The sequence below is a fragment of the Quercus robur genome, chromosome 7 (genome assembly GCF_932294415.1).
Source record: "Quercus robur chromosome 7, dhQueRobu3.1, whole genome shotgun sequence".
In the NCBI taxonomy this organism is placed as follows: domain Eukaryota; kingdom Viridiplantae; phylum Streptophyta; class Magnoliopsida; order Fagales; family Fagaceae; genus Quercus; species Quercus robur.
This window is the reverse complement of record NC_065540.1, coordinates 33,038,094-33,064,413: the sequence shown is the minus strand read 5'-3', so window position 1 is coordinate 33,064,413 and position 26,320 is coordinate 33,038,094. Positions and strand designations below refer to the sequence as shown.

The following is a 26,320-nucleotide window of genomic DNA, read 5'->3' as shown; positions in this document are numbered from 1 at the left end:
ATGCAAGGCCTTGGTTCTGTCCATTACTTGTAAGATTTCTTTTTTGTACTTGGTTTCTCCATAGGCTTGGGTCCGAGGACCATGCAAGGCCTTGGTTCTGTCCATTACTTGTAAGATTTCTTTTTTGTACTTGGTTTCCCCATAGGCTTGGGTCCGAGGACCATGCAAGGCCTTGGTTCTGTCCATTACTTGTAAGATTTCTTTTTTGTACTTGGTTTCCCCACAGGCTTGGGTCCGAGGACCATGCAAGGCCTTGGTTCTGTCCATTACTTGTAAGATTTCTTTTTTGTACTTGGTTTCCCCATAGGCTTGGGTCCAAGGACCATGCAAGGCCTTGGTTCTGTCCATTACTTGTAAGATTTCTTTTTTGTACTTGGTTTCCCCATAGGCTTAGGTCCGAGGACCATGCAAGGCCTTGGTTCTGTCCATTACTTGTAAGATTTCTTTTTTGTACTTGGTTTCCCCACAGGCTTGGGTCCGAGGACCATGCAAGGCCTTGGTTCTGTCCATTACTTGTAAGATTTCTTTTTTGTACTTGGTTTCCCCACAGGCTTGGGTCCGAGGACCATGCAAGGCCTTGGTTCTGTCCATTACTTGTAAGATTTCTTTTTTGTACTTGGTTTCCCCATAGGCTTGGGTCCGAGGACCATGCAAGGCCTTGGTTCTGTCCATTACTTGTAAGATTTCTTTTTTGTACTTGGTTTCCCCACAGGCTTGGGTCCGAGGACCATGCAAGGCCTTGGTTCTGTCCATTACTTGTAAGATTTCTTTTTTGTACTTGGTTTCCCCAGAGGCTTGGGTCCGAGGACCATGCAAGGCCTTGGTTCTGTCCATTACTTGTAAGATTTCTTTTTTGTACTTGGTTTCCCCATAGGCTTGGGTCCGAGGACCATGCAAGGCCTTGGTTCTGTCCATTACTTGTAAGATTTCTTTTTTGTACTTGGTTTCCCCACAGGCTTGGGTCCGAGGACCATGCAAGGCCATGGTTCTGTCCATTACTTGTAAGATTTCATTTTTGTACTTGGTTTCCCCACAGGCTTGGATCCGAGGACCATGCAAGGCCTTGGTTCTGTCCATTACTTGTAAGATTTCTTTTTTGTACTTGGTTTCCCCACAGGCTTGGGTCCGAGGACCATGCAAGGCCTTGGTTCTGTCCATTACTTGTAAGATTTCTTTTTTGTACTTGGTTTCCCCATAGGCTTTGGTCCGAGGACCATGCAAGGCCTTGGTTCTGTCCATTACTTGTAAGATTTCTTTTTTGTACTTGGTTTCCCCACAGGCTTGGGTCCGAGGACCATGCAAGGCCTTGGTTCTGTCCATTACTTGTAAGATTTCTTTTTTGTACTTGGTTTCCCCACAGGCTTGGGTCCGAGGACCATGCAAGGCCTTGGTTCTGTCCATTACTTGTAAGATTTCTTTTTTGTACTTGGTTTCCCCACAGGCTTGGGTCCGAGGACCATGCAAGGCCTTGGTTCTGTCCATTACTTGTAAGATTTCTTTTTTGTACTTGGTTTCCCCATAGGCTTGGGTCCGAGGACCATGCAAGGCCTTGGTTCTGTCCATTACTTGTAAGATTTCTTTTTTGTACTTGGTTTCCCCACAGGCTTGGGTCCGAGGACCATGCAAGGCCTTGGTTCTGTCCATTACTTGTAAGATTTCTTTTTTGTACTTGGTTTCCCCATAGGCTTGGGTCCGAGGACCATGCAAGGCCTTGGTTCTGTCCATTACTTCTAAGATTTCTTTTTTGTACTTGGTTTCCCCATAGGCTTGGGTCCGAGGACCATGCAAGGCCTTGGTTCTGTCCATTACTTGTAAGATTTCTTTTTTGTACTTGGTTTCCCCACAGGCTTGGGTCCGAGGACCATGCAAGGCCATGGTTCTGTCCATTACTTGTAAGATTTCATTTTTGTACTTGGTTTCCCCACAGGCTTGGATCCGAGGACCATGCAAGGCCTTGGTTCTGTCCATTACTTGTAAGATTTCTTTTTTGTACTTGGTTTCCCCACAGGCTTGGGTCCGAGGACCATGCAAGGCCTTGGTTCTGTCCATTACTTGTAAGATTTCTTTTTTGTACTTGGTTTCCCCATAGGCTTGGGTCCGAGGACCATGCAAGGCCTTGGTTCTGTCCATTACTTGTAAGATTTCTTTTTTGTACTTGGTTTCCCCACAGGCTTGGGTCCGAGGACCATGCAAGGCCTTGGTTCTGTCCATTACTTGTAAGATTTCTTTTTTGTACTTGGTTTCCCCATAGGCTTGGGTCCGAGGACCATGCAAGGCCTTGGTTCTGTCCATTACTTCTAAGATTTCTTTTTTGTACTTGGTTTCCCCATAGGCTTGGGTCCGAGGACCATGCAAGGCCTTGGTTCTGTCCATTACTTGTAAGATTTCTTTTTTGTACTTGGTTTCCCCACAGGCTTGGGTCCGAGGACCATGCAAGGCCATGGTTCTGTCCATTACTTGTAAGATTTCATTTTTGTACTTGGTTTCCCCACAGGCTTGGATCCGAGGACCATGCAAGGCCTTGGTTCTGTCCATTACTTGTAAGATTTCTTTTTTGTACTTGGTTTCCCCACAGGCTTGGGTCCGAGGACCATGCAAGGCCTTGGTTCTGTCCATTACTTGTAAGATTTCTTTTTTGTACTTGGTTTCCCCATAGGCTTTGGTCCGAGGACCATGCAAGGCCTTGGTTCTGTCCATTACTTGTAAGATTTCTTTTTTGTACTTGGTTTCCCCACAGGCTTGGGTCCGAGGACCATGCAAGGTCTTGGTTCTGTCCATTACTTGTAAGATTTCTTTTTTATACTTGGTTTCCCCACAGGCTTGGGTCCGAGGACCATGCAAGGCCTTGGTTCTATCCATTACTTGTAAGATTTCTTTTTTGTACTTGGTTTCCCCATAGGCTTGGGTCCGAGGACCATGCAAGGCCTTGATTCTGTCCATTACTTGTATGATTTCTTTTTTGTACTTGGTTTCCCCAGAGGCTTGGGTCCGAGGACCATGCAAGGCCTTGGTTCTGTCCATTACTTGTAAGATTTCTTTTTTGTACTTGGTTTCCCCAATGGCTTGGGTCCGAGGACCATGCAAGGCCTTGGTTCTGTCCATTACTTGTAAGATTTCTTTTTTGTACTTGGTTTCCCCACAGGCTTGGGTCCGAGGACCATGCAAGGCCTTGGTTCTGTCCATTACTTGTAAGATTTCTTTTTTGTACTTGGTTTCCCCATAGGCTTGGGTCCGAGGACCATGCAAGGCCTTGGTTCTGTCCATTACTTGTAAGATTTCTTTTTTGTACTTGGTTTCCCCATAGGCTTGGGTCCGAGGACCATGCAAGGCCTTGGTTCTGTCCATTACTTGTAAGATTTCTTTTTTGTACTTGGTTTCCCCACAGGCTTGGGTCCGAGGACCATGCAAGGCCTTGGTTCTGTCCATTACTTGTAAGATTTCTTTTTTGTACTTGGTTTCCCCACAGGCTTGGGTCCGAGGACCATGCAAGGCCTTGGTTCTGTCCATTACTTGTAAGATTTCTTTTTTGTACTTGGTTTCCCCATAGGCTTGGGTCCGAGGACCATGCAAGGCCTTGGTTCTGTCCATTACTTGTAAGATTTCTTTTTTGTACTTGGTTTCCCCATAGGCTTGGGTCCGAGGACCATGCAAGGCCTTGGTTCTGTCCATTACTTGTAAGATTTCTTTTTTGTACTTGGTTTCCCCACAAGCTTGGGTCCGAGGACCATGCAAGGCCTTGGTTCTGTCCATTACTTGTAAAATTTCTTTTTTGTACTTGGTTTCCCCACAGGCTTGGGTCCGAGGACCGTGCAAGGCCTTGGTTCTGTCCATTACTTGTAAGATTTCTTTTTTGTACTTGGTTTCCCCACAGGCTTGGGTCCGAGGACCATGCAAGGCCTTGGTTCTGTCCATTACTTGTAAGATTTCTTTTTTGTACTTGGTTTCCCCATAGGCTTGGGTCCGAGGACCATGCAAGGCCTTGGTTCTGTCCATTACTTGTATGATTTCTTTTTTGTACTTGGTTTCCCCACAGGCTTGGGTCCGAGGACCATGCAAGGCCTTGGTTCTGTCCATTACTTGTAAGATTTCTTTTTTCTACTTGGTTTCCCCATAGGCTTGGGTCCGAGGACCATGCAAGGCCTTGGTTCTGTCCATTACTTGTAAGATTTCTTTTTTGTACTTGGTTTCCCCATAGGCTTGGGTCCGAGGACCATGCAAGGCCTTGGTTCTGTCCATTACTTGTAAGATTTCTTTTTTGTACTTGGTTTCCCCACAGGCTTGGGTCCGAGGACCATGCAAGGCCTTGGTTCTGTCCATTACTTGTAAGATTTCTTTTTTGTACTTGGTTTCCCCATAGGCTTGGGTCCGAGGACCATGCAAGGCCTTGGTTCTGTCCATTACTTGTAAGATTTCTTTTTTGTACTTGGTTTCCCCACAGGCTTGGGTCCGAGGACCATGCAAGGCCTTGGTTCTGTCCATTACTTGTAAGATTTCTTTTTTGTACTTGGTTTCCCCACAGGCTTGGGTCCGAGGACCATGCAAGGCCTTAGTTCTGTCCATTACTTGTTGGAGATCAGCCCCTAGACCATGGCGGGGGGATGTGGCCTAAAGCCGGAAGCCCCTAGAGCTGTCCGCGCTGTTGACACTGCAGGGCGTAGCCCCTAGCAAAAATTCGGGTCGGAGCAACGACGGCTTGTCGCCGGAGATGGAGGGAATCCCACAAACCTCAGTTGGCTAGAGAGTTGACTCAAACACCTCCTACGCCAACGCGCAAGCCTTCCCACAAACGGCGCCAATTGTAAGGACACAAAATCTTCAACGGCCCAGCGACGATGTTGGGCTCGCACGCGGAAAGTCCCTCACAATAGTATTTGTAGAGAGTGGGCTTGAAAGGCCAGCGTTAGATCACAGGGCGACGTTTCGGGACGGACTGTAGGTGAGCCAATATGAGAAAGAGCTTTGGGCTGGATACTCAGGCCCTTCAATCTTGTATCTAGGAGGATTTGGCTCCTCGGATCATGTTCAAGGAGCGGTGGTGTTGTCCCTGGTTACCCGTCGGCGGGTTTTTATGTGGTGTCCGGTGTACATTATCCTGGCATTTTCTTTCATCAATGTCTTTCTCAAGAAGCTAGATGGGAAGAGAGCCCTCCCCCCACTTTTGGTCACATAACATTCTCTTTTATACTAGTCTACGTTTGTTGTCCTCCGTCCACGTGTAGGGTCAATCTTTCTAGGACAGCTATCTGTCCCATCAGTCTAATCCCAAAGATTGCTGGAGATGATCCATAATGCCTAAGATCCCGGCCCTGTTAGGGGCAGTGTCATGTCAGGGAAGGGTATTAAAGACAACTTCCCCAGGATATTTTCTGATCTTTCCAACTTACTCGTATTCCATTTCTATCCATGAGGTTTTTGGACCTGTCGAGGACGAAACCATCCTCGGCTATGTCTTCGGGCTATTTTTTATGTATCCTAGTTTCGAGCTTGGGCCCTGGCCTCCTTCCGTTTAAGACCGGTGGGCTTCCCATAAGCGTGTGGGCCGGACCCATAAACTATTGGACCCCACAATTATTATCTAAAAACTAGTTTTAAGTTCAATTTTTTGAAAATTGTTTTTATATTGTTTTGAAAACAAAAACAAAAATCCTCCTATCAATCAGACCTCTAAGCATTGTGTTAGACATATTGGATTAAAATTAATTGGAGTGGGAGAAATGAAAGAAAGTGTATTAAAAAAAAAAAAAACTAACTTAAGGACGAAAACGAATTTTTAAATAAATTTTAGGGGGGCAAAAACAATAACTTGTCCTTTTATATTACATTGGTTCAATGAGATACCTAATGGCTTTCTATTTTCTAATAAGGTAAGAAATTAAAATCCTATAATTTCAAAAGAAACAAATTAAACTTTCAACTTATATTAAAATTTAAACACAGTTTTGTTCCACTTAAATGGTTTGAGGTTTAATTTGTTAAGATTTGAAATTTTAGGGTTCAATTTGTTATTTTTGAAACTATAAGATGTAATTTGTTACTTTTTAAAAGTTCATAATTTAAATTGTTACCTCATAAACTATAAGTTTTAATTTGTTACACTCTTAAACTATAAGATTTAAATTTAAATTTTCTTAATTATCGACTTTTTATAACGTTTACTTATTTGATTGGGGTATTTCAGCTGAGAGCCTAGGACTACCATATTTGAATGCTTTCCTTGATGCTGTTGGATCCAACTTCACTCATGGGGTCAACTTTGCTACTGCTGGATCCAGCATATTACCCCAAACTAGAACTCTTACACTATGTTTGGTTGGAGGGATTATAGGGAGGATGGAAAATAATGGGTGGAAAATGGTGTGGAAAACAGTGTTTTCCACTGTTTGGGAAGCAAAGGAAAACAGAGAGGATGGAAAATCCGGGAGAAAATTTTCCTCCCGGACCCACCAATTTTTTTCCTCCCAAATCGGGAGGAAAACTGTGGAGAGAAAGCTGCTCTTACCGTGAAATTACACAAATGCCCTCTCCCACCTACCCTCCTCACAAATACAATGGCTATCCTGGAATCAAGTAAATAAAAATAAAAAATAAAAAAATAAAAAAACCAGAGACCGAGAGCTGGAGAAAAAAAAAAGAGAGAAAGCACTTCTTGAATGAGGGAGAAAAAGAAAGAAAAGACGGGGGAGATAAAGAGATAAGGAAAAACGTGTATGGAGGAAGAAGAAGAAGAAGAAAAAAAAAAAAAAACCAGAGAGAGCGAGCTGGAGAAGATGAAGGGAGAATGAGAGTGCTGGAACGTGTGTGGAGAAAAAGAAAAAGAAGGGGTGGGGATAGAGATAACGTGTGTGGTGGAGGAGATAGCATAAAAAAAGAAAAAAAAGAAAAAGAAAAACGTATGGCTGTAATGAAAAGATTGAAAAGAGAAATAATATAAAAAATAAAAAATCCTAATTGAGAAATGTTACTATAATATTTTCACAATAAATTTTAAGCAATAGATTGTTATTAGTTTATATTGGTGAGCAAAAAAATAATTTCTGTGGTGGGTTCAAATTAGAACTAGTAACAACTTTTCACATAAATTTTGTTGTGAAAATATTGCAAAAAATGTTGTGGACGTAACACTTCTTATTGAAAAATATAATAGTTGGTAAATTTTATATTATTTAATGAGTATAAATAAATCTATTTTTTACCAATTATGTAATAAGGGTATAATAGTCAATTTATATAAACTACTTTTTCTATCATCTCACTTTTCTTTTCAACGAAATAAAAGAGTTTTCCATCCTCCCACTTTTCCATCCCTCCAACCAAACACACATGAGGAAAAACTAAATATTTTCCATCCTTCCACTTTTCCATCCTCTCACAATTTTCCATCCTTCCACTTTTCCACTCCTCCAACCAAACGGACCCAAAGCAAAGTGGTTTTAGTCCTATCTCTTTGGATGTTCAATGGGCTCAATTCAATGATTTCCATCGTAGAACCCAAATTTTTCGTCAAAAAGTTAATAAATTCACATTTTGGTTCAATTTTACATGCTTATGCTTTACTAATGATAAAATCAATGGCATTCTTATTATGAATCTTTTGGATGATGCCTTGCCTAGAAAGCATTTTTCAGGAATTATTGCCTAAGCCAGAATTGTTTTCTCGTGCTTTATATACAATCGATATTGGTCAGAATGATTTGGCATCATCCCTTTTCCTTAACAAGTCTACCGATCAAGTTAAAGCAGTTGTTCCTGTAATTATGGATCAGTTCAAAGATATCGTTAAGGTATGCGGATATAGTGTTTTTGAATCATGATTGATGCTTTATATACAGACCTACTCGTGTGAAAAATCTTTTAACTCTCCAAATTGGTTTGGATGAATGCTTTTTGATGGGTTTTAATTAGCTTAACTAGTGAATAAGGGATTTAAGGACCAATTCTTGCTTACACCAAAATTAATTGGTACCTTAATCTGATGATAAAAAGCTAGGCGTAAATGCACTTTTAGTCCCTACGTTTTGCACTTTTTTTTTTATTTTGGTCCCTACATTTTATTTTTACCACTTTTAGTCCCAAAACCAATTAGCGTCTGACATTTAGGTCCTTTATGTCACCTAACTAACAGCAAAAGCTGACGTGGCTGACGATGAAATAAAAAAATAATATAATCACACAATATATAATGCCACGTCAGCATATAAATTTAAAAAATTAATTTATTAATTTTAACTAAATAAAAAAAATAAAAACAGAATTAAAAATCAAAATTCATTAATCAAAATCAAAATTCAAAAAATAATGCCTCCCATTCTTTTCATTAATTTTTCTTTTCATCATTATTTTTTCTTTTTATTATTTTGTTGGAAGATCATGCCTTTGTCATGTTCTGTGTTCTTTCCATAACTGTTCATATTCTTTCTCACTTATCCAGAATTGTTCATGTTCTTCCTCAAATAACTCGTTGCCCAGAACACAACTGTGCCCTTTGAATCTTTGATTGGCTTGATCTACAAAAAGAACATGACAAAGGCATGAAAACCTAATCATTTGTAGATCTTCCTCAAAGGCCACAGATCTACAAAATACAAAAACCTTTAAAGATTCAAAACACAAAAAACCCAAACCCAAACCCAACCCTCAATCTCTAGCAAACCCAGAACATCACATGAAAAATCAAACCCTCTGTTAGTTTTTAGACCCCTTAAAACACAATTAGATTAACCTAGGTAATTAGCCAAGTTGTTACTTAGTCCAAATTCCAAATCTAGGTTATCACAATCAAACAATCATATCATGCAAAGCAGCGAAAAAAATAAATAACACAACGATATGATAACGTAGGAAAACCAAACCGGTAAAAAACCTGGGGAGGATTTAACCTAGTTATCCTCAAGGTAAAAAACAAATCCACTAGAAAGAATCGGAGTTCATATAATAAGACTTACAAACCCCCACGCTCGACTTCTTATTGCTACCAACCAGTAGAACTTACTGACACGACCACGTGCAAGCTCCGAATCCACGAACTCCTTCTTTCTTTGGCCTTTGCAAAACACAAACACCCTCGTTTGTGACTTTGAGATCCCACTCAAAGGTTTAGCAACACAAACACTCCTGTTTATGACTCCAAGACCACCCTTGAAGGTTTAGATCATCAACACCTTTGATGACAAGAGAAGGCAGCAATTTCTACAATACCGGATCTTGAGATTCTTCAAGGAATATCACCGGTAGAAGATATAAGAGAGCTTTTTAGGAACAAAACCCTAAATACAAAAGAGGCACACTCTTTTCTCTTTGAAAAGCCACATAAAAACGTGCTTAGAGTTTCCTTTATATACTGGAAAAAGTAGATTAGAAACCCTAATCCTAAATGGGCTTGAACTGCTGTTTGGGCTAAATTAAAAATTCTGCAGATACGACTTTCGATCGATCGAGCTTGTCTTTCGATCGATCGATCGAGCTTGTCTTTCGATCGATCGAACCAGACAGATTATGAAATCTTCTTCTGCAGCTTGTATGTTCTTGAATCTTGACTTGAATCACCTTGAGCATTGTCTAATAATACCTATAGACTCTAAGATCTATATTTAGACAAGTTTGTGTTCACGATTTGCCAATTGTTCTAAACATTTAGAACCTAACACCCTCCATACAAACATCAAACCCACAAAACTCAAATCATCCTTTTTCAGATCTAAGGGTAGAGGAAAGGAATCGAGCTCGCAATCAGAGCCTTCTTCGGAGACGGAATCATCGCAGGGCGGCGGAGGCCGCAGCGAATTGAAGTGTGAAATCCTATTGTGGAGCTATTCTTGTTGTGAGTAAGGACTGAGTCTATCTAAGGCTTATCACAGCGATTTGTGGAGGCTCGCGAAGCTTGGAGTCGACGATATCTGCGGCTCCGGCTCTGGCTCCAGAACCGGCAGTTGCGGTGGCGGCAAAGGAAGTGTAGTTGGGAGTAGTAATGACGGAGCGTAAGCGGTGGTGCGGAGGAACGTAAACGGCGACGTAGGAAGATCGAGGTCGATCCTTCATTGTTAGGGTTTTAGGGTTTTGAAGTGGAAGAGAATTGTGAAGGTGAAGAAGAAGAAAAAGTGAAGGAGAGGAAGAGAGCATGCAAGGTTGAGAACTAAGGAGAACGGCGTTGTTTGAAGTAGTAGTTTTTTTGTTGGTGATTCAGTTAGGTGGTTGCGTTTGGTGATTCAGTTAGGCTAGAGATTGAGGGTTGGGTTTGGGTTTGTGTTCTTTGTGTTTTGAATCTTTGAAGGTGTTTGTATTTTTTGAATTTTGATTTTGATTAATGAATTTTGATTATGTTTTTAAAGAAAAATTAATGAATTTTGATTTTTAATTCTGTTTTTATTTTTTTTATTTAGTTAAAATTAATAAATTAATTTTTTTAATTTTATATGCTAACGTGGCATTATATACTGTGTGATTATATTATTTTTTTATTCCACTGTTAGCCACGTCAGTTTTTGCTATTAGTTAGGTGACAGAAATGACCTAAATGTCAGGCGTTAATTGGTTCAGGGACTAAAAGTGGTAAAAATAAAATGTAGGAACCAAAATGAAAAAAGGTGCAAAACGTAGGTACTAAAAGTGCATTTATGCCAAAAAGCTATCATCGAGAGCAGACGTTATAGGTTGAAATTATCTATAAAAATAAATAAATAAATGAATACTTCCATCATATAAAATATATATATAGATCGTGAATGAATGGGTCTCTATTATTATAAGTGACGTTGAGATCATGTTAGCTTTATTTTGGGTTAGGAATAGAATATGTTAAAATTGAAGTTAAATGATTAAATTTATCATTTTCTAATCCTTTATTTTTTTACAAGAATCAGTAATTTAAAAAATAATAATAATAATAAAGAATCTCACATGTTAGAATTATGAATAAAATTTTAAATTCAAGATGATTTTCTTGTAATGGTTTAGGATTTTGAGAGATTTCATTTATCTCAATGGAAAATTGATTTTGATGTACTTTAATTAAATGTACATGGTTGGTATATATCTATATGGTAGAATGTATATGGTCAAGGAGGAAGGTCATTCTGGATACATAATACGGGCCCCGTTGGCTGTTTGGCGTACGTGTTGGTACGACTGCCAGTCAAAGCCGCACAATTGGACGATTTTGGATGTGCAATTCCTTTCAATGATCTTGCTCAACATTTCAATAGTAAATTAAAAGAAGCTGTTGTCCAACTTCGAAAGGATCTTCCACTTGCTGCATTCACCGATGTTGATGTTTACTCGGTGAAGTGCAAACTCTTTACTCAAACAAAGAAACTTGGTAAGCCCTCCATATATCCCCCATAAATGATATGATATGATTTTTGAGCTTTCTCAATTTTCAATTCTCAATTTCCAATTTCTTGGTTTATATAACTATTCTCTCGCCTAATTTTATAATTTGTTGATTTGTATAATTGTGAGTAGTCATTATAAAGTGGTGGGTCGTACTAGACATAAAATATTCACTATTTCTAATCACATAAGCCAACAAATTGGGAAATTGAATATTTAATTGGTTGTATTTCTAGAAATATTCATTGACTTATTCTAATAATGTTAAACAAGAGACCTCATATATACTAATTAACCTCATATATACTAATTAAGGATACCTTGTGAGTTAGAAATTAAGATGGTAAAACAGGAGAATCCGTAGCAAACGTTGTAAAAATTATGTCATTTTGCTACACCAAAAGCCTACTTTATTATTTTACCACATCATTTTACAATATCTCATTTATCAGATGTTCTATATTTTTACCACTTCATTTAAATATTATTTCTTTATTCTTTTTAATTCTTATTTTATTCTTTCTTTATTATTTGTTCAATGGTAACATTTTATTCTTTCTTTCAAATCTCAACGTACCGTAAAGTTGCCGAGAGTGAAAGAGAAATAAAAAAGTAATAAACCCAATATACCACATCTTACCGTACAGTTGCATATTTGTCATTGTACTGTAGCAAGTTGCAAAAAATATAGCATTTACAACATCTGACAAATGAAGTCAAACTTGGTTTGGTGTGGGATATGTGCCAAATATTTAGCATTTGGCACATATCCCACATCTGATGTGGGTAAGGATTGGGAAGCACATGAATCCAAATCTTCTTTCCCACAAGGGAACATTCACCACAACATTTTTCCTTTTACAATCATCAACTTTTTTACCTCCTCAATTGGCTGGCTAATTTTAATCTTTAATTAATGGGACCCACCATTCATATGAGAAGAGAAAATACGTATTTAGGGTACTCCAGGAATACCTAATAATTTTCCTTTTTTAAGTAGCCTCACTTGATTTTGATATTCAAAGACTTTTAATACTTTAACCATTACTTTTTTTTTTCTCAGTTCCGTTTCCCTCTCGAGTAAGTTATAATGTAATATTACATGCATAATAATGCATTAGCCAAATGGACAGTCAATTCTTTGTTGGAAAGTGAATTGCTTGGGGGGTGGTGGGGTGCTCTCGGTGATACACTCTATTTTATTTTGATTCATGACTTCGTAATTGGTTGGTTTTTTGTTTTCTGGGGGATTTGTTGGTTTCTTTCATGTTTTCTTAATTTCTTGTTCAATGTACGTAGTGGGTTATACTCTTATCTTTCTCTTGATATATATGGTTTCTATTAAGAAAAAAATGATACTAAGTACCTTATTGCAACTATGTTCATGAAAGATTAAATAATAAATGATATATATAGTTTTTTATATTTTTGATAAGAAGTTGAACTATAAGATTCTTGATAATGTATAATGTCTAGATTAGGTTATATAATTAATTCTTCTTAAAAAAAAAGGTTATATAATTAATTGCAGTGTGTAATTCTTAACTTTAATATTATATATATATATATATATATTATCTATAATATTCTAATTTAAACCGAATTTATGAAGAATTAGTGATTTCATAATTTTCAAAGATTTAGTGGAACTTGTAAATAATTTTAATTATTATAGATCCAAAGTTAAGCATTACAAGTTTATAATTATATCCTTGAAAGCCAAATAAAATAAACTTTATTCAATCAGAGCTTGGGGTAGTAAGGGAAAATTGGAAATTGACACTGCTTTAACTGGAAGTCACATCTAAGTTGAACATTATTTTAAAAAAGGAAAATTTATGTTAGTATCAATATCTTTGTTTGTAACTATATATAACATGAAATTTTCAGGGTTTAAGGAATCACTGAAAACTTGTTGTGGTTATGGAGGCAAGCTAAACTACGACAAGGATGTGGTATGTGGAGCGACTAAAAAGGTGAAGGGCAAAGAAGTTTTAGTGGCGAAAGCATGCAAAGATCCATCAGTTTGGATTAACTGGGATGGTGTCCACTAAACTGAGGCCGCTAACAAATATGTTTTTGATCAAATAGTTGGTGGTTCATTTTCTGATCCACCCATTCCAGTCAAATTGGCCTGCCATAGGCATTAATTTAAGCAGGGTTACCATATTTGGATGTGAGGTTTCTATTAATCTCATTTTTTTTTTTTAGAGAGTTTCAACCTATGGCGTCCGCTCCTGATGATAGCTCTTTATTATTAGACCAAGACACTAATCAGTTTTTGGTGTAGGCGGGGATTGAACTTCAGATCTCTTATTCAACCATCAGAAACTTTACCAGTTGAGTTAGCTGGAACCCACTATTAATCTCACATTTTGAAAGTCTTGTTAGAAATAAATAAAAAAATAAATGTTAAAGGTATTATAAATTGTTCACAATATAATATGACAATAATTGCGATTGATAACTGTATGGACTGAAATTGGATTGGACCCAATATATGGTTGGGTTTTAGCCCAAAAAGCCCAAACAATAAATTTGTAGATCGTGGATGAAAGAATTAGATCTACTCTAGAAGAAAAATGATAAAATTTGCTAATTTAAGGCTATTAAACACAAGTAAGATAAGAAAGTCTGTCATCGGAGTGGCCTGAGGAGATTATATTATATTGTCTTGTTTTTTAACAAAGGTACAAGAGCTCACAGTATTATTACAAAAATTTCTTGATTTTTTCTGATCCTCCTCTTTAGTCCATCTTCACATGCTATATACTACAATCTTGGTATCATCCCTATCATACACGTGTAAGTTAGATTCTGGGAACTCCTTCTTGTCCCATCCAACACCTTCCAGAACCATCAACAGTAGCTGTAAGGTTGCTTGACCACTGTTTAGGTATCACCTCCATATTAATGCGGCCAGAGAGTTAGTTGGGAGGCATTTAATGTGGAGGTAACAGCTTTTTGAAGATATTTGTTGCCCTTCCCCTTTCTTACCCATTGTCCAATGTTCAACTCTTAGTTGTGATGTAACTTTGAAGAAAGTCCATGATGATATGGCACTCTTACTGACCTCTGACCCTTGTTTCCGAGATGACTTTTCTCCTCGGACATTCATTAGACTTATCTCATATTATCTTTACTTTTCTCTTTATTCCATTCCCCTTATAATCTTATCTGGCCATCTTCGGATTAGCTAATGTCCTCGGATTGGGCCATAGTCCCAGTTAGTACAGCCTTAACAGTACCTCCTGATTAACTAACCCCCACAATGATGGACTTCAATAACATAATTAATGAATATTTGAATTATTTTTTTGTGATTAGTAACATGTTACTTTCTAAGCCTATAGTAAAATAACTTGTAAAAGAATTTGCCAATGACCACCTTGCTAAGACGTGCAACTTCGTTAGCATTCTTGTACACCCAATTAAACTCCAGCAGCTCAAATCTTGCATATAGCAATCTGGCCTCATTGAAAAATTAGCAATTCTCCAATGCACTAATTTGGATTTGTTGGTCATTGCCTCGACACAATTTTTGGAATCATCCTCAATTACCAGGTTCTTAAGCTCCATTTGACTGGCTAATTCCACTGCACACATAAAAAGCTTTGGCTTTCGCTTGGACAGGGACTTTACTTTAGTATTCACTGAGCAAGGCTAATACCAATTGCCCTCTCTATCTCTAGCTATCCCACTATAAGACTTGGTCCAAGGGCACATATAGGAGCTAGGCTTCATACTAGACTTTCATATCAAGTTAATGTAACATGACACAAAATGACCATGACAATATATAGGAGGTCTTCAAATTATAAAAAAATAATAATAATAATTTAAAAAAAAAAAAAAAAAAACTCGTTCATGAGCCCCAGATGTCTCAGGCATACACTACACATTAAGGCAAGGTTGTCATTGGGAACAATGTTCTATCCTACAATGTGGTAGGAAGATAAGAAAAGCGAAGATAAAAACATTAATGAAAGTCTATATATATTGACACAATACAGTTCATACGTATAAGAAAATACCTAAACCTGCTACAGAATGTTTTGTGGGCAACGACTATGATACAGTCAAAGACACAATTACGAAGTGGTATTATCCCCAAACTCATGAATCAAACTTCTAAGTTTCTCAATGACTTCGTTCTCTCTCAAGAATGGCATGCACCCACTATTATATCATTCTCATATGAAATACTTTCAGTTTCATTCATATGTGTTTCTTCCAAACTAAAATTCACTCTCCTAAATTAATACAAATAAATAGTTTATTTCCAGTATCCTGCTAGGACCTCTTTTGGGAGATGCTTCACTGGGAAAGCATCTCTACCCAAAATAGGTAGTAAACCGGTTGGGACCATTTGATTCACGCTAGAGGAATTGGTAGAAAGAGACCCAAGGTTTTACCATTCAAAGGAGAGAGAGAGGTACATGGTAGAATGAGATAGGTGAGAGTTTGTCATGGGATAGGTTGTGGAAGAGAGAGAAAATGTTGCACATGCTTAGAGGTAGTGAAGGTTGAACTCATAAGGCCAAAAGGGCAGTGGGCACTTCTGAAGAGCGTTTGCGGCAGACAAAAATAGTTGGTGAGTAATGAGGGTAAAAGAGAGAAATCACACAAGCTTAATTTGGTATATAAATAGGAACATTGCTCATAAGAGGAACAAGGATAGTGACTTAGGCAATCTAAACAGAGAATTGAAAGAGAAAGAAGAGAGAAAAGGGAAAGAGTGAAGTGAGACTTAGAAAAAATAGAAGAGTGACTATGGCAAAAACACCAAAATAGGCAAATTTTTTCCATCCCTCATTTAGTAAATCCACTCTTTGTAATCTAATTGGACAAATAGTAGCTATCCTAACCATGGTTTTAAAAACCGAACCGGTTAAAGAACCGTAAAAGAGATTGATTACCGGTTTTTAGGTCCGACCGGGGTCGGACCGATGGTCGAACCGGTGACACAATAAATAATTTAATTAATAAATATATAATTATAAAAAATAATTTTAAATATATAATAATTTTATAGCTGTCAATATTTACTAATATATATATATATATATAACATTTTAGAAGTATTTTTATGTCAAATTTAACTCAAATTAAAAGAAATTAACCTAAACAAACTATCAAATAAAAAAGGTTATGGTTTTCAAGTTTTATGAAAACGGGTTTAAGGTTTTATATTCATATATAATTTTATTTACTTCTAAGTTTTAACAAAACCATTATTTATTTAGAAAAATATTTACCAATGTTAACATAATTCACACCTAAATATTTCTCCCAAAAATATTAGTATTTATTATGTAAATATTTTAGGCTTGTCTTGCAAAATGCAACAAGCCACTGTTTTGTTATATACGAAGTGTAAATAAGAATATGGGAGTCACAAAGTGGTCTCCCACCTAACCATCAGTCATCAACGTGGCCAATCAACATCCAACCACGTTGATGCTAAACTTTTAAAAAAAACATAAAGTCTTCTCCTCTGCCTCTCTTTAAAAAGTAGATCTAGAAGAAGTTAGAAAATTACTTAGAGCTCTCTCTCTCTCCAAAGAAGTACCAGTGGAAAATTTAAATTGCTCTCTCCTTCAAGCTCGGCAGTTCATCCTCACTCCTTGCCCAAACCAAACAGATTTGAGGTATTATTTCCTAATCATTTTCTCACAACTCCTTAAACAAATAAGAGATTTGAAAGTCCATAACCTCTCATTCGTCTCTCTCTTTCTAATCTATCTCTCCCTTTCTGCCAAGATCTAAGATTCTCAAAATGAGGAAGAAAAATTGTTTCATTCCCATCATTTACAGCAACAAAGTAACTGCTGCACCAATGAGAGAGGCCGAATGGGGAAGAAATCAAGAAAAACAAAGTCATTTTCTCTGTATTTTGCAAAACCGGTTCGACCACGCCGGTTTCCGGTTTTACGGTTGAATCGGCCGGTTTTTACTATTTACCGGTTTTAAACTCATTTTCGGTTTTTTACCATAACCGGACCGGATTGGAATCCGGTTCCCGGTTGAACCGGTCGGACCGGCCGGTCCGGTTTTTAAAACTATGATCCTAACCCATCTTCCAAAGTGCATAATTTTGTGGCCTAATAGGGCAATAAAGTTATATAAGTTGGAGTTTGGGCTCTCTTTAGCTCACTTTCTGCGAAGACTCCTTTTCATATTATGATTTTGTTGCTCTAACCATGCTTACTGACAAATTATTTAGACTGACTTTTCTACTATAACATATATATATATATATATATATATATATATATTGTTTGTTATCTTTTTGGGGTGTCTTGTCTTGTGCACAAGCTGGCTTTGAGCAAATTATGCGGAGATAACGAGTTAGGCCCAACTCTCCTACTCACTACAGAAAGCCTTAGCCTAAAAGCATAGAAGGCCCCTACAAATGTCTTGTGAATACCAACATGTCCAATGATTCCTAAGTAAATACTTCTCATGAAGGGATCCCTGTTCCTTTTGTATTTTACAGAGTAAGTAATGACAAATACATTGTAAATGATATTACATAAATCTTACGAAATTGATATTTTACCAATTATAAGAAGGAAAAAAAATGTTATACACAAAAATTAATCCATACATTTATTTATTATAGTGTTTAACTCTATAAAATTTTCCTTTATGAAAAATAATAAAGGTCGGAGTTTTATGCAGAGAAATATTATGTCCACGATATTTTCACAATAAATTTTAAGTGACATGTTATTATTGGTTATTAATGGTGGGGAAAAAAAAAAGTAAATTTAAGTGGTGGGTTCAAATTAGAACTAATAACAACTTACTATCTAAGATTTGTTGTGAAATTATTATGAAAATGTTGAAGACGTAACACTTCTCTTTTATGCATTTATGAGAATTGAGTTATTTTAATACCACTCCATTTTTCAAACTATCCAATATGGCAAACTATAAACTCACCACATTCTACCCACTACTCATAAATTTAGGTTAAAATGCAAAATCCACCACCAAAATTCATATCAGTAATTTAACTTTGGTTTAGTTCATTTTAGTTGTCTAAGGTGCGATTTGGATTGCGTGTCTGCGTCTGGCATTTTGCTTCTCTCTTTTCTTTTTCTTTTTTTTTTTTCAAGCTGCTTATGTTGACTTTCAGAGACAAAATTTACTGTTCATGAACAGTGCATGCACTGTTCATTTATTTAAAAATATTAAAAATGGGTCTCACGGTACTATTCACATCTTTAAAAATTATTTTGTTACAGTGTTTTTCAGTTTTCAATTTCAGTAAAAATAAGTTCAATCCAAATGAACCCTTCGCTTGGGAGGAGGGAATGGAATGGAATGAAAAGAATCATTTTAGAATATTCTTCCCTTCCTTTGTTTGGGAGTTTTAATGGAGGGAATGAAAAGCATATTCCCTTGTTTGGGAGTTTAAGTAGGAGGGGATGGAATGGGTTGGAGGAAACACTCATTCCTCTCTATTCCCTTAAAACTTCAAATTTTCATTCCCCCCGAAATTGGGAGGGAATAGAATTTGATTTAATGATTTTTTTTACTAAAACTCCCAAAATACCCCTGTATATTCAATTCTTTATTTTAAAATAGAGGTCTAATAGTAATATTGTCATAAAATGATTCCATTCTATTCCCTCCATGTTACTCCCAAACAAAATTACTTACATTCTATTTATTTTCATTTCTTTCCATTCGTTTATTTTAAAACATCCAATTAAGGTTACTTAATTTCATTCCATTCCATTCTTTTCCATTCCTTTCCCTTACTTAAATACATTCCATTCCTTTCCATTCTCTTATGATCATTCCATTCCCTTCCCTTATGAACTCCCAAACGAAACCTAAGTTTCAACATCAACTTTAACTAAATATTGCGATTAATTGTACAAATTAATTTTTTTTTGCAAAACTTTTAAATTAAAAAAAAAAAATCCAATTAATGGTTAAAAATATAGGCCGTATAGGAGGACAGGAACCACCATTGGGCGCATGACGCGAAAGAAACGTATAAAAATAAAAGTACTCCAGACCAAGCTAGCTAGCTAGCCTCAAAAATCACACACCCCACCACCTGTTCGACCAAATTCCCCAACGAAATGGAGTCAAGCATTCTTGAATCGATCGGCGTCGAGATCATCGGAGTGATGTCCCCAGTCTCAATCTGCATGTTTTTGGTAGTCCTCTTGGTCTATTCCCTCTCTCCTTCCAACCCCTTTTCTTCTCCCTCCATTCCCATTCGCACAGCAGCCAATCTCGTCTACCTCGAGACCCCATCTGACTCCGCTACCCAAAAGCTCGAAGGATCTCTCTTGAACGCCTTGGTCTTCGTCATCCTCATCGCCGTCGTCACTTTCCTCTTGGTCGTCCTCTACTACTATAACTTCACCAATTTCTTGAAAAACTACATGCGCTTCTCTGCTTTCTTTGTTTTGGCCACTATGGGTGGCTCGATATTCCTCTCGATCATTCAACATTTCTCGATACCGGTCGATTCCATCACTTGTTTCTTGCTGCTTTTCAACTTTACGGTTGTGGGTGTGTTGTCAGTTTTCTCAGGTGGGATACCCATAATCTTGAGACAAGCGTATATGGTTTCTTTGGGGATAATTGTTGCCACTTGGTTTACGAAATTGCCTGAATGGACTACTTGGGCTTTGTTGGTAGCATTGGCTGTGTATGATTTGGTGGCAGTGTTGGCCCCCGGTGGACCTTTGAAGCTTTTGGTCGAATTGGCTTCAAGTCGGGATGATGAATTGCCGGCGTTGGTTTACGAGGCTAGACCGGTCGTGTCGAGGAGTCGGGGGTCGAATTTGGGGCTTTTGGTTGGTGGGGTTTCGGACTCTGGTTCGGTTGAGCTGCAGGCGGTTAACGAGGGCGAAAACCACCGGCCGACTACTAATGAAGGGGAGAGTTTCCCATTGGTGAGTCATTCACGGGAACGGCATTCGTTCAGCAGTGAATCCTCGGAACAATCGACTGTAGTTGTGTCTTGTGATCGAGTGCAGAATCGGGAGCCTGAGATTGTTGTTGATGAGGAGATGTCTCCCCTTGTTGAGATGATGGGATTAGGGAATGAGAGAGAGCAGCAGACGAGGAGGGATAATGTGGAAGTGCATGGTGGTGGTAGTGATAGAGGTATTAAACTTGGCCTTGGAGACTTTGTTTTCTATAGTGTTCTTGTAGGCAGAGCTGCAATGTATGATCTTATGACAGTGTATGCTTGTTACCTTGCAATTATTTCGGGACTTGGCTGCACTCTTATTTTGTTATCAGTGTGCCATCGAGCTCTGCCTGCCTTGCCTATTTCGATTGCATTGGGTGTTGTTTTTTACTTCCTGACTCGGTTATTAATGGAGCCTTTCGTGGTCGGGACAGCAACAAATTTGATGATGTTTTGATTGTCCATTTTCGAGAGACCAATTAAATGTTAAAGAAACACTGATATGTCTTGGTACGCTTGAGATTTGAATTCAAGGTGAAAGGTATTACCCCCTAATTTTTCACTCCTTTGTGATTAGAAATAGTGAAGCAACTTTTCAGACCGTTTGGTAATGAATTGAAATGTAAGTTGACTGGCCTCAAGGGTCTTACTTCTATAAAATCTATAACATTTTGTCATACTGCAATGTTTGGTGGATGTCTTTCTTATTAAATTTTTGTCGTAACTGAGATATGTAGGAAGTGAAGCATAGAGAACTGATATATGTATTTTTCGTGTATTCTAAATGACCATCTCACATTAGAAAAGGAAGGAGTGGTGTCTAAAATACTTCCTCCATCGCCTATGTAGGGTAGGATATCTACATGCATAAATGGCACCATGAAGTTAGGCTACAGAAAACATTATACTCATATATTTGGGGATGGGGAAGATTCAATGAGCAGTGAGCACATCAGGAACTCTATACTCCAGTTTCTATGATTCAAAAGCCTATTTTCCTCTTGTAAATAACTGTTGAGGTTTTATTTCTTGTAGTGACAAAAATTAAACAAAATATGATCTAATAGAAAGATAGCAGGAGTGCCAGACATAAATAATTAAATATATCATAGTATGGAAGATGCATCGCTAACTATCACAGGTTCTAATGAAACTCTTATGCAGAAGGTACCTGGACCTCTCACTTCTGAGTAAATCTACATTGTAACAGTATCTTCCAGTTAGTAATTGGTTGTGTGTGTAAATGTGCTTTACAATTCTTCAATTCTATTGAACGCTACATTTAATTTTGTTAACCCATGGGGAGCTCATGACCTTATTTGATAAATCACATATTCATGTTTTAGAGCCCTATCCATTTTCAAGTAGAGCAGATAAAGATTAGTCATTTGGTAGTTTTCACATGTATTGCTATCCTCTTTGTAGTGTTCAGATATTGATGTTATGACCTTCATATGTACCTTTGCACATCCATGCATATAGAGATCCAGTAATTCCTGTTTGTTTTAGATTAAATAAACTAAATATATTTACAAATTATAAGTACTAATAGATACTTATATTCTCATATTACCCTAAGAAAGAATTTCTAGGATTGGTATTGGTATATGTGCACTAGTCTAGTGTTTACTCTTTAAATTTTTATGTGTAGCTAATCGTTGGTGTTGATTATTATCCGTTATCAATGACTATGAGTACTCAATTGGGTACGACTTTAACCATGATCCAAGAAGAAGAAAAATCTACTTATTTATGTAAACATTTTTCCAGAGTTTTAAAGTGTTGTAATGGTCATCACTTGGTGCATGACTTTGAATAACCTAACATTTATGCTGGATTTGCATCTTGCAAACTGCCATTGAAAAAGAAAAAGGAAAGGAAGAATAAACTGCTGCTTGCCAAGTTTCACAAGTGGCATCTCTCCTGTATATAATTGGTCTTAACTAGAATTTGGCATCCTCCTTGTGGTTGACATCATTGCCAGAGTTGGATTAAATGTAAAAATAATCTCATACCATGATGGATCAAATGTGTGATCCATTGAGTTAATCTCAAAATTAATTGGGCTAAGGCTTTAGATTGAAGTTCTATTTCTGGTTAAATTATTTTCTCTGCTATTACCATATACTTATTTGAGTGCTAACTGTCATTTCTTAAACTCCTATCCATTAAAAGTCTCAAAACATAAATTAAAGTTTGCTCATAAATTTTATAAATTTGTCAATAGTTGTCATGCATAAAAAATGATATCGCATATTTTTGGGCATTTTATAATGGATGTTTTATTTGATGATAATACTAAGATTAAAAAATAAAAATAAAAAATAAGAGAAAGAAAATAATGATAAAACAAATTAGCACTATTATCTTGTCATTACCAAGCTATAATCATCCAATACAAAATTACCAAGATTGTATTATAATGGCTGAAACAATTTTTTTCTAGCAAAAGAAAAAAAAAAATCACATGCACAAAAAACAAAACAGAACAGAACTTTACAAAAGGAGGGAGAGAGGAGAAACCAGCAACAAGTAGATTTTATAGTACAGGTGTGGATGAGCTCTAGCTCAAATGGAAATCATTCCATCCATGGGATATTGGGTTTACCAATTGGGACCAATATATATATATATATATATAATTGTATAATTTACCAATCAAAAAAAATATTCAGCAGCAATCTGTTTAGCGATGCAGGCATGCAAAACTAGGAGAAAGTATACCATGTTTCGGTAATCCCAACTCAGCATCTGTTTTGGTATTTCTTACCCAATAAATGAGTGACACTTGTTTCAAAAAACCACATCAGACTACTCTAATAAATTAATTACAACCTTCTATACTATCGGGAAGATAAATTAATCATTTATTGGAGTAGTCTGATGTGGTTTTTTGAAACGGGTGTCACTCATTTATTGGATAGGAAATACCAAAACAGATTTTGAGTTGGTATTACCAAAACATGGTATACTTTCTCCAAAACTAGAGGTGGGATCACGATGGTGTATGAGCTCACACATTGTTTTCCTGCATTGTCTTTTCTCATATCATCCGTTAAAATTAATTTATTGATACTTCGGGTCAATTTGAAATCCACTTGTTTTGCTAAAATTAAAATTTTTTTACTAAAAGTACTATAACTAAATGTAAAAATTAGTTGAAATAGTACCGTTGGACCCATGAATATTATCAAAAAGTGTAGTGAGACCCATGAATAATAGCAAAAATAAGTTGAATGGTAAAAAAAGTTGGCAAATTTCATCCATGCCAAACGCACATTTCATCTCATTTTGAAATAATTTTGCCAGTATTCAATTATTTTTAGGAACAATGCTTTTATCAACATTGTTGGTCTCTAAAGTTTACTTATTGAGCACTTTATTGGTCCTTGAAGTTTTAGATGAGCATATTGGTTAACTTCTGTTAATTTCATCACCCATATGACTTTGTTTTTTAATGACATGGCAAGGTTTCTCTAAGTCCAAACCCGCAACAATATATCAATCTAATTACACCCTCTAAGAAGTATATCAATCTAATTAAGAAAATAGTAGGTTCCAGTTAGTTCAACTGGTAAAGTCCTTGATGGTTGAATAAGAAATCTGATATTCAATCCTCGCCTATACCAAAAACTAATTGGTGTCTTGGTCTGATGATAAAGAGCTGTCACCAGGAATGGACATCAGAGGTTGAAACTCTTTTTTTAAAATCTAACTAAAAAAGGAAAATTATTCCATCCAGCTCTTCCTTTGCTTTCTATGTAATGAAACAAAAGTTTCGAACTTTCACAAACAACCCTTTTCATATTGAGGAAAAAGAAAAATGTTAGATCTGTGATGCTTTGGTAACCAAAAATAAGTAAAATAATTGTTCAATCTTATTATTAACCAAAAATATTAAATTTTGTTTGTTCAGGATGAGATCCTAATTATTAACATAAACTACTTTTTCTTTTTCTTTTTTTTTAAAATTATTATTATTATTTTATTCTATACAAGTGTCATCTGATGTGTTACAAAAATAATTTTTTTATTTTAATTGTTAGCCACATTAGCATTCTCATCAATCACTTAATGCAATGACAATTTTGATCAAATACCAAAAGGTTATGACCAAATTGACACATTTAAAAGTTCAAGGACTAAATTGACATGCAACCCAAAAATTATGGACCAAATATGTAATTTACTCAAAAAATTTTCATTAAGTTATTCTCTTTTAAGATACATTAAATTCTATTCCATCAAAGTTGTCTTTACTAGAATAAAATATGATTTATTACTTTGTGGTTTTTAAATTTCACTCTCATGACTCTGCTTTTTTCTTTTTTTTTTTATATATGTTTTTTTATTTTATTGAATCTCAATGAAGTTTTCATTATAACAATAAAATTCCAAAACTAGTTTCCAAGAATTTTGCTATAATAACATTGAATGATGACTTGAATTGATATAGTAATTACTACAAACTGGTTAGATTTTGGACCTATTTGAGAAGTTAGGGACTCCATATCTATGTAACTAACATATTGTTCTATATAAAGCAAATATCTAGTGGGTTTCAGTTAATTCAACTGGTAAAAATTTTTATGATTGAGTAAGAAATCTGAGATTCAATGCATGCCTACATCAAAAACCGATTGTCATAAGTTGAAACTCTATTACACAAAAAAAAAAAAAAAAAAAAAAAAAAAACTAATTTTCTAATTTAGCCTTGATTTACATCAATCTCTCTCTAATTGTGTGAATGTTATAAATAAGATCAAGAAAAACAGCTTCGGAAATCAGGTCAAGAATTTGTTATAGTGGGTCAAGAATTTGTTATAGGGGAAAAGAAAGATCCTCAAAGAGAATGATGTCTTAAAATATTGAGGGGCGTTTAAGCGATTGAGGTTGGTAGAGACTACAGAGTGATATCTAAACATGTAATTCAAGAAGATTAAATGTTTTACAAAAATAATGAAAGTAGTGTGGTTTTTTTGCGAATACTTTATTTTAGGACCTAGTCTGAACTTTTAGCCCAACAAATGTATGGACTTAAGCTCAAAAAACCTAAAGCAATAAATTTGTAGAGAATGTGTTGGAAAACTGTGCTTTAGTGAATTAAGTAACCGACCAATAGATTTTGATGACATGAAAAGAAAGATAATAGATGTTCACTAAAGAAAAAAGTCCCTGGCCAAGTCCGAGAAGATTGATTCTTAAATATTATTCTCAAAACTTTACTACAAGTCTGGTTCTAGATTGTTACAGTGTTTCTTCCCTTTTTCTTCTTTTTCCTCCACCTTTTAGAAGGAAGGTCTCTCACATTATATAGCCCCCTTTAGGCCATCTTGATCCCACACTTGTTGATCATCTGAGCCCTTACTTGAGTCCTTATCTCATCAGACACCCACTTTGGCTTTCTGTGAGTTGCGATTGCCAATGCAGCACTGTTCAGGGATCTTCTCCACATAAATGCAGCCAGAAAAGTAGCTGCAGTGCATTCAATGCGGTGGTAGTAGCTTTCCCTTAGATATTTTTTGGGATTTCCTTCTCTCTTGCACATTTCTGGGGTACGTCTTTGTTACTAAGGTTTCCTGGAAGGTCGCCTTGATCATTAGGATCTGTGTTTGACCTACTCATAGCTGGTCCGAGGAGACATTCCTCCTCGAACCACCTTCCCATCCATGCTCTATTCGTAAAGTCTAACTCAAACCATTTTGTACTACTTGCTTGTCTTCGAATTACTTACCTCCTCGGACAGGACCCAAGGCCCAATATGTGATTTGGGCCCCTAACCCCACACTTTATATAACAAAAATAATGCCAACAGTTTTTTTTTTTTTTTTTTTTTTTTTTTTTCATTTTTAATCTTCTTATCTCAATTCTACTTTAGGTTGATGAATTTTTGTGTTGAACTCTGCTTTGGATTGACGCATTGTATTTTAATTTGTTAGCTTTTTTCTTTTATTTTCTTTGATTATTATATGTTACCTTACCGCATTATATAGTATATAATAATATAACGTTATTCTATTATGTAGTATGACTTTGATAATTTTGTAT

At 36.4% G+C, this 26,320-nt stretch overlaps 1 protein-coding gene and 1 pseudogene across 1 annotated transcript; both read left to right on the top strand.

Moving 5' to 3' along the window:
• The first annotated feature begins 4,587 nt into the window (after positions 1-4,587).
• LOC126691279 (GDSL esterase/lipase At3g26430-like) lies at positions 4,588-13,475 on the top strand (annotated as a pseudogene).
• Positions 13,476-19,302: 5,827 nt separating this feature from the next.
• LOC126693143 (presenilin-like protein At1g08700) lies at positions 19,303-20,949 on the top strand. Its single transcript, XM_050389019.1, has one exon. It carries the CDS (start codon positions 19,428-19,430, stop codon positions 20,727-20,729), a length of 1,302 nt encoding a protein of 433 aa, XP_050244976.1. The 5' UTR covers positions 19,303-19,427; the 3' UTR covers positions 20,730-20,949.
• Positions 20,950-26,320: the final 5,371 nt, after the last annotated feature.